General features: G+C 46.6%; 1 protein-coding gene across 3 annotated transcripts in view; it reads left to right on the top strand.

Annotated features, from left to right (window-relative positions):
- Positions 1-612: 612 nt before the first annotated feature.
- Positions 613-9,502, top strand: part of STUM (stum, mechanosensory transduction mediator homolog) — a 46,896-nt gene continuing 38,006 nt past the window's right edge. The window contains exon 1 of one of the 3 annotated variants that reach the window (XM_057507870.1): positions 613-1,021. In XM_057507870.1, coding sequence (XP_057363853.1) covers positions 835-1,021 — 187 coding nt within the window. In that variant the 5' untranslated portion in view covers positions 613-834. The remainder of the gene's footprint in view (positions 1,022-9,502) is intronic. The other 2 variants (XM_036918420.2, XM_036918422.2) reach the window with 2 other exon arrangements.

The raw sequence follows: 9,502 nt of genomic DNA, 5'->3' as shown, positions 1-9,502 counted from the left end.
TAAGTTAACATTGAATTCCCTCGCCTCTGCCCACTGCCAACTTCATCGATACCAGACGGTGCTGAGGCCTCGCTGGCTTGTTCGCCACCACGTCGGGCACACAGAAGGTCCAGGTTTTCCTCCAACCAAGGGATGGCTCCCCACATGACCCCCCACCCAGTAGTAGGGGCATCCCTTTCCGTGTTTCGCATGACTGCGTGTGTCTGTGTGTATCTGTGAGTACTGGAGGGTCCCATCTAACCAGTCTTGTGGAGACTTGTCCGAAAGCGGTGTGTCCTGCCTTCCGCTCCATTACTGGTCCTCAGATCGCTTTTTCCCTGTGACTGGATACGAACCCATCCAAATCAGAGTGACCTGCAGGCCTCTCTGGCACAGGCAGCAGCGCGCGCGGCCCCGCCTCCCGCGCACCCTGGGCTCGGAGCCTTCGGGGCGCAGGCGCGCGGTTCCCGGGGTCCCGCCAGAGTCAGCCGACTCAGCTGTGGGGGAGGGCGAGCTGGATCTACACCCAGCTCCCGCTGCGGTCCTCTTCGACTTTCCTCCGGGCGCCCCGATGTGTTCGTTGTGTTTTTTAGGGGGGCGGAGAGAAGGGCGGGGAAGGGCTGGCGGGGAGGGGCGTTGGAGCGCTGTCACGGCGTGTCGCGCCGCCCTCTCCGCCCCCGCTGGGGCGTGCGAGCGCCGCCGAGGCCGGCGCGTGGGGAGCTGGCGCTCGGCGGGTCTGCGAGCCCGGAGCCGGGAGCTCTTGCCCGCCCGAGCTGCGCGCGGAGCCTGGAGCGCGGACCCCGGGGCACAGAGCGCGGCGCCTCCGCCCCAGCCTGCCCCCGGGCGCACCCGGCCATGGAGCCTTCGCACAAAGACTCCGAGACGGCGGCGGCGGCAGCCGACCCTCGGGGGGCGTCCTCGTCCAGCGGGGTGGTGGTGCAGGTCCGCGAGAAGAAGGGCCCCTTGCGTGCCGCCATCCCCTACATGCCCTTCCCCGTGGCCGTCATCTGCCTCTTTCTCAACACTTTCGTGCCGGGACTGGGTAAGACGCGGCCGCGCAGAGCCCCGAGGGCCGGCAGGGGAGGGGACGGGGAGAGCCCCTTGGGAGGTGCCTGCGGGGACTAGTGCTGCGCTCGGGTCCCCCAGCAGGTGGCGGCTTCGCGGGGCCCCTGGCCCGCCTCCCCGTCCCCGCCATATAAGCGAGGCTGTCCTGTCCGAAGAGCCGAGAACTCGGCCGGGAGGTTAGAGCCCGCGGGCTATGGCCCGGACCGCTTTCCAGGCCCGACTAGAGTCCCCCTCCGGGCGCCCCGAAACCTTCCCCTTCTCTCCGCGAGCGCCCTCCCGCGAGCCCCATTCTTCGAGGGGCGCTCCCGGAAAGAAGAGAGGTTGGGACCGCGCGTGGCGGCGACCAAGCCCCAAGCGTTACAGAAGCCGCCCGGGCCGGGCAAAAGGGGGCAGGCGGGACTTCGGAGACACCCCGCAGCCCAGCCTGTGTTCGCGGAACCTGCGGGGGCGAGCGCTCTTTTGCCAGAGTCTCCCCTCCTGGTTCCCGAGGGCCCGCAGCCCCGTTCCTCTCCACGGGGATAAGGCAAGATTTTGTTAGCTTTAATGTCTGTGGTTTGGACCTCACAGGGCCAGAGGTGAACCCCAAGCCCCCCTCCCATTTCTTCGACTCCGGAAGAAAGTGGAGAGCACGCCGATGTAATTCTGGGTGGGACTCTGGCTTCCTGGAGGGGCCCTGATGGCACGAGTGACCCAAATTTTAAAACGCGCACCACGGAGACAGTGGTGCCGAGGGCTGCGTAGAGGGAGGGCGTGAGGAGTTTCCCCGACCCTTCCTCTCCAACCCCTCCCCAAACCCGCGGTTCGGGCGCGCGGCGGAGAGGCCTCGGTGCCCTCTCCAGGAGAGCGCTGCCCTTGTGTGGAGACCGTTGTTAGCGCAAAGCTCCGAGTTCCCAAGAGCAGAGGCCAGCTGGAAGGGGTTCTCTTTCCCTCTGGCCTTTCTCACGGCCTCGCTCTAGCCCGCTCAGCAGGGGCGCCGCGCGGTGAGAGCCAAGGGTCACTTCTCTTGGTGTTTGTCTCCCAGGGGCTGCGGCGGGCGGGCAGCGCGTCTGATGGGCAGGAAGTTGGGTGGTCTTCAGCTGAGCTTCCGTGCACGAGCCGCTGGCAGCCTGCCCCGCCGGCTCTGTGCACCCTTAGGCCCTGTGAGGAGGCTAGCTGATGTCAACTCAGCAGTGTCAGAACTGCCCACCTGCGGGAGTGAGATCGCACTGCCTGTCCAGCGCTCTGATGATGTGAAGACCCTCCTGCGTCTCAGCTCCCCAGCTGTCTTTCTCACCCTCAGCCTGCCCCTGCCCCTTCCCCAGGAGATAGATACCGCGTTTCCCTCTTCACACTTCCCTTTGTTAGATCAGAATCCTATGGGATTTTTGTAAGAACTCTTACTGAGAAAAACCCAGAAGAAAATAATGCGAAAAAAATAAGCAAACTGCAGAAGTAATGACACAGGTGGGCCACGGGAGAACAGATGTCTGAATTTTCAGGGACGGTATCCAGGCATTTGTTTTCATTGTGATTGTACAATTTACTGGGTGCACAGGTGCCTGCCCCTCTCCCTACTGAAGGAGGGGTTTCTGCTCCCGGGAGTGGTTCTCGTCTGTAAGTCAGGCATCCCGTCTGTCCTGTCACTGGGAAGCGGCAATAAGATTACATAAAGCTTAGGGGTCTGGCGTATAGGGAGTGCCCGGAAGATGGTGGGTCCTCTTGCTCTTCACTTCAAGAAACACCGAGGTGAAGACCTGCAAAGCTGAGCACTGGTCCCGTCTCTGGGTATATGTGGGGTGCCCTTCAAGACCTTTGCTTCTGGTCACATGTTGATCTCTCTCCACCTGCAGTGGAGTCTGTATGACAAAGCAGCGGGTGCAAAATTTGCAGGCACTTTTTGTCCCCTGTGGGTAGAGTGAATGGCCCCAGCTCTTGGAAATCATCCCCTTGGCCCAGAGCCACTTCTCCAGGTCCTTCTGGCTTATCTGAAGCTCCTGTGAAAACTGAATATTCATGTCACGCTCTGCCTTTTGGTGAAATTGCAGCTTCTTTCAATCCATTCACTCATTCATTCAACAAACAGCACCCCCACATGCCAGGTACTGGGATGTGACGATGAATAAATCAGTCAAAATGTCATAGACTGTTGAGAAAAATTGACGCAAACTTTGAATTTGGTAAGTGCTAGCATGGCAGCAGGAACAGTGTTTTCACAGCAATTAAATTCTTCCTAGGTGGAAGTGGGGGACTTGGAGAAAGCTTTCCAGAGACAGTCTTCCGTTGGTTAAGATCCTGCTGAGAACACCGATCACGTGGCCTGAAGCACTTGCCATCCTTACTCTACTCCCACTCTCTGGGAATTGGTCAGACCACTGAACCCAAGGTCTCTTTTTTTCTGGAAACTTCCCTGCAAGTGTTCTCCTCATTTGCAAGTTAAATGGAGTGCAAGCACTGGGCTGAATGAGGGCATAGTTTTTCTCTGAGGGAGATGTCTGAGGTCCATCTAGTACACAGGACCTGCCAGGGAGAAGCCCAGGGCCGTCCTGATGCAAGCAACAGTGCAGTCAGGACAACATGCATTCCTTGGGAGGGTGTTTCCTCTCCTGGGGAGTGAGCAGGAAGAAGTGACCTGTGACCACCCTCACTCCTCAAAACAAATTTTAAAAATGGAAGATGGTAAAGAAAGTGCCCACCAGCCCTATTCAGTGAAACCCTGCTATGGAAGAGCACTGCCCTACCTTTGCAGTTCAACAAGCTGGGCACCTGGATGCACATACAAGGTGGGCATGATTAATGGGTGATACAGGCTCATTGTTATGCCCCCAAATGGGTAGAGAATCTGTCACTGGTCCCCACTAGTCAGGGGTGAAACTATCCTTTTATATTTAAAAATTGCATCAATTTTGAATGACTGTGAAATGAAAATGTTGATAACTGAGTGACAAGGAAAGTGGGAGGGAGGAGAGCTCCCACTGACGGTTACCTATTCCATCAGACTCCTGTTGGCCATCAACCTCCTGTTGAATATTCATAAATATGTAATCTAGTCCTAACATACTGCCTACTCTGACACTCAGCTGAAGTCTTGCTTCCCAGGCAGAACACCACAGGTGGCTCGGCATTTCTTTTTTTCCCTCTATGCCTGAGGCTCAAATTGATGATTAATCATGCCCACCTTGTAGCATTTTTTGTACTGTTGACTTTTTGTTACTGTTTCAAGAGTTTATTCTTTATCTGAATCTAAGTTCCTTGAGAGCAGCAACCACTTTGTTTCTCCTTGATAATAGTCTTATTTATGAGTGCATATTGACTAGAATTGTATACCTGGAGTATAGGCAGGCAGCAGATATAATCTGATCCAACTCCTTTATTTTATACATAAGGGAAGCAGACCTGAGGATGCAAAGACCAAAGAAATTTGCATCCTCCTCAGCCTTTCTAAGGAAGTTATTTGAGGATGTATTTCAGCAAAACAGGACAGTAAATCAAGAAAGAAGATGTGGAAACAATGTGTCCAACTCAGGGCAGCCATGAAAAGCAACCCCTGGATAAAACAAGCTGGAGAGCAGTCAGTCTTCAGTAGAGTGGGAGGCTGAGTGCTCCAGGAAAGAGGTCTCGGAGGATCGTATGGGAAGGGGACACTCCACAGAGTAAAGAGTAGTAGCAGGACACTGTAAGAAACTAAACTTGTGATAAACTGAAAGCAAGCAAAAATGGAAGGCAATTCGCAACTGTAGTGAAGACCAAAAGCTGTGCAAAAGCATTAAGATCTAAAAATGGATCACCTGCCCAATTAGATCAGGAGGTCAGCTGGCTTCAAAGAGAATAGAAAGATTCCAAATTGACTGGAATGAGAGTTTGGAGGATATTAGGAACATGGTGTAGAAGGCACGTGTTTCTTCAACCAACCATAAAAAAGAAGTAATCAGCAGCTTCAGAAAAAAAAATTTTTCATGAAAGGCATAGCTCAAATAAGAAGCACATCAGAATATGGCCAGATTTTGAGCAAGGGGTGGAATGAAGGAAGGCTCTTTTACGTGCATAGGGCCTGGGTCGTTGGAACAGTAGTATACTATGTGGGCTGTTAGCTTCTCTTTGACTCTGCAGTGAAGAATATTTGCTTAATCATAATAATATAAATGCTGCTCAGTGATTTTCAACTTCCAAAACCAACCACAAAGCACTGAAGACTGTATAATAGCTATAAAGGGAGGATCTAAAGATTTTCCACCTTGACAATATAAAATGAAAAGCACAGCTTGTAGAAGCGGCAGGTAGATTGTGATAGATTAAATTACTGTTCCCAGTTATTCACTGTCATCCCTGCAAGAGGAGGCACATCCCTGCCTGATGCCATGTTGCTTGCCACCTTCCTGTGGAAGGGAACTGCTTCCTTCCCTGCCCATTGATAACAGGCTTGGCCATGTGACATTCTTTGGTCGATTGAGTATGAGTGGAAGTGGCCTAAGCCATGACTAGCAGATGCTGTAGGAGGCATTGTGAGGTCTGGCCATTGTTCCTTTTCCTCTTCCATGAGGATAGCAGGTCTCAGATGGGGGCTGCTCTTCAGTCTGGTTCCAGAATAAAGAGGACATCAGATTTGTCATGTGAATGAGAAAGCCTGAGTTGCTAAGATTTTTTGTTGTTAATGTTAATGTCCCAGCACACCCTGCCAAAACTGACTAACAAGCAGAGGGTAGGATAGAAGTGTGGGTAACCTCCCCATATAAAGTGGGGGGTCAAGAGAGGCTGTCTGTGGTTGATAGACCAAGAAATAAAGGTTACCAAGGCAAGCAGTAGGTGAACTGAGACAATGGTATGTTGGGACAATAGTGATGTACTGGGATAATACTGGAACAAGAGTAGCCGGGAGATGAGGGTAATGTAAATAAAGCTAGCTCTTATGGATCACTGCAGAAGGTCAACCAGTGATGTCTAAAGCTGAGAAAACATGAGAAAACAATATAAGCATACTCTGGAGATGAAGAATTCCCATTTCTGGCATCATTTTTTCTTTGGTGGCTCATTCACAGCAGCACACATAAACCCTGAAATTTCCTCTTGTCTTTTTAATTTTTTTCATTTTTATTGAAGTATTGTTAATATACAATCTTATATTGGTTTTAAATATACAACCCAGTGGTTCAACAGTTACCCATATTATTAAATCCTCACCCCCGCTAGTGTAGTTACTATCTGTCAACATAGGAAGATGTAACCATTGGCTGTATTCTCCATGCTGTACTACCATCCCAATGACCAACTTATATTATGATTGAGAATTTTTGTGCCCCTTTATCCCCCTCACCCTCCCCACCCACTCACCCCAACCCCTCCCCAATGGTAACCATCAGTCACTTCTCAGTGTCTATGAATCTATCTACTGCAGTTTTATTCCTTATGTTTTGCTTTTTACATTCTACAAATAAGTGGAACCATATAGTATTTGTTTTTCTCTGCCTGGCTTATTTCACTTAGCATAATACTCTCTAGGATCATCCATGTTGTCTCAAATGGCAGGATTTATTTCCTTTTTCACGGCTGAATAATATTCCATTGTATATATGTACCACATCTTCTTTACCATCTGTTGATGAACACTTTGGTTGCTTCCGTATCTTAGCTATTGTAAATAATGTGGCAATAAGCATAGGGGTTCATATATCTTTTAGAATCAGGGATTTAATTTTCTTCAGGTAAATTACTGGGTCGTATGATAGTTCTATTTTCAGTTTTCTGAGGAACCTTCATACTGCTACTGCTTTCCACAATGGTTGCACCAGTTTACATTCCCACCAACAGTGTAGGAAGGTTTCCTTTTCCCACATCCTTGCTAACACTTGTTATTTCTTGTCTTTTAGATAGTGGCCATTCTGACTGGTGTGAGGTGATATCTTATTGTGGCTTTGATGTGCATTTTCCTGATGATTTGTGATGTGGAGCATCTTTCATGTGCCTGTTGGCCATCTGTATTTCTTCTTTGGAGAAATGTCTGCTCAGGTCTTCCACCCATTTTTTAATTGGGTTATTTGTTTTTTGTGTGTGCGTTGAGGTGTATGAGTTCTTTATATATTTTGGATGTTAACCCCTTATTGGATAAATCATTTATGAATATATTTTCCCATATGTAGGTTGCCTTTTGTTCTCCTGATGGTGTCCTTTGCTGTACAGAAGCTTTTTGGTTTGATGTAGTCCCACTTGTTCATTTTTTATTATGTTTCCCTTACCTGAGAGATGTGTCCAGGAAAAAATTGTTCATACTTATGTTCAAGAGACTTTTGCCTATGTTTTCTTTTAAGAGTTGAATGGTTTCTTGTCTTAAATTCAGGTGTTTGATCCATTTTGAGTTTACTTTTGTGTATAGAGTTAGACAGTAATGCAGTTTCATTCTCTTGCTTGTAGCTGTCCAGTTTTCCCAACACCAGTTATTGAAGAGGCTGTCTTTTCCCCATTGCATATTCATATACTAATTGACCATATATGTGTGGGTTTATATCTGGACTCTCTGTTCTGTTCCATTGATCTATGAGTTTCTTCTTGTGCTAGTACCATACTATTTTGATTACTGTAGCTTTGTAGTACAGCTTGAAGTCCTTCTTTCTCACTATTGCTTTGGCTATTTGGGGTCTTTTGTGGTTCCATAGGAATTTGAGAGCTATTTGTTCTAATTCACTGAAAAAGGCTGTTGGTACTTTGATAGGGATTGCATTGAATCTGTAAATTGCTTTGGCCAGGATGGCCATTTTGACAATACTAATTCTCCCTATCTGTGAGAATGGGATAGATTTATTTATTTGTGTCTTCTTTAATTTCTTTCATGAGTGTCTTACAGTTTTCAGAGTACAGGTCTTTCATCTCCTTGATTAGGTTTATTCCTAGGAATTTTATTCTTTTTTGGTACAATTGTAAATGGAATTGTTTTCCTGATTTGTCTTTCTGCGTTTGTTGTTAGTATATGGGATTGCAACAGATTTCTGTATTAATTTTGTATCATGCAGTTTTGCTGAATCCAGTTATTAGTTATAATCGTTTTTTGGTGGAGTCTTTAGGGTTTTCTATGTATGTCACCTGCAAATAGTGACAGTTTAACCAGTTTGGATGCCTTTTATCTCTTTGTGTTGTCTGACATGGATAGGTCCTCCAGCACTATGTTGAATGAGTGGTGAGAGTGGACATTCTTATCTTATTCCTGGTCTTAGAGGAAAAGAATTCAGTTTTTCACCATTTAAGTTTTATGTTAGCTGTGGGTTTGTTGTATATGGCCTTTATTATGTTGAGGTCTGTACCCTCTGTACTTTTGTTGAGAGTTTTTATCATGAATGGATGTTGAATTTTGTCAAGTGCTTTTTCTGCATCTATTGAGATGATTGTGTTTTTTATCCTTCTCTTTGTTAATGTGGTGCATGGTATTGATTGACTTATGAATATTATACCATTCTTGCATCCCTGGAATAAATCCCACTTGGTCATGGATGATCTTTTTGATGTATCTTTTAATTCAGTTCGCTAACATTTTGTTGAGGATTTTTGCATCTATGTTCATCAGGGATATTGGTCTATAATTTACTTTTTTTGTAGTGTCTTTGCCTGGTTTTGGTATTAGAGTGATGCTGGCATCATAAAATAAGTTTGGAAGTATTCCCTCATCTTCTACTTTTTGGAATACTTTAAGGATGGGTATTAGCTCTTCTTTAGATGTTTGGTAGAATTCAGCTGTGAAGCTGTCTGGTCCTGAAGGGTTGTTTGTTGCGAGTTTTTTGATTATTTCAATTTCATTGCTGGTATTTGGTCTGTTCAGATTTTCTATTTCTTCTTGGTCACTCTTGAAAGGTTATATTTTTCTAGGAATTTGTCCATTCCTTCTGGATTGTCCAATTTATTGGCATATAATTTTTCATAGTATTCTCTGATAATTCTTTGTATTTATGTGGTAACCACTGTGACTCTTCCTTCTTTGTTTTTGATTCTGTTTTTTCATGTACCCTCTCTTTTTTCCTTGATAAGTCTGCCTAGGGGTTTATCTGTTTTGTTTATTTTCTCAAAGGACCAGCTCTTGGTTTAATTGATTTTTTTCTATTGTTTTATTTATTTCTGTTCTGATCCTTATTATGTCCCTCCTTCTAGTAACTTTGGGTTTCATTTGTTCTTCTTTTCCTAGTTTAATAGTGTGTTTGGACTATTTATTTGGGATTGTTCTTGTTTCTTGAGGTAGGCCTGTAATGCTATGTACCTCCCTCTAAGAATAGCCTTTGTGGCATCCCACAAATATTGGATTGTTATATTTTGTTTTCATTTGTCTCTATGTATTGCTTGGTTTCTGTTTTAATTTTGTCATTGATCCATTGATTATTTAGAAGCACATTGTTTAGCCTCCATGTGTTTGTAGGCTTTTTTGTTTTCTTTGTGTAATTTATTTCTAGTTTCATACCATAGTGGTCTAAGAAGCTGCTTGATATAATTTCAGTATTTTTAAATTTAT

This window comes from Manis pentadactyla, chromosome 9 (assembly GCF_030020395.1).
Source record: "Manis pentadactyla isolate mManPen7 chromosome 9, mManPen7.hap1, whole genome shotgun sequence".
In the NCBI taxonomy this organism is placed as follows: Eukaryota; Metazoa; Chordata; class Mammalia; order Pholidota; family Manidae; genus Manis; species Manis pentadactyla.
This window is presented reverse-complemented; position numbering and strand designations above follow the sequence as displayed.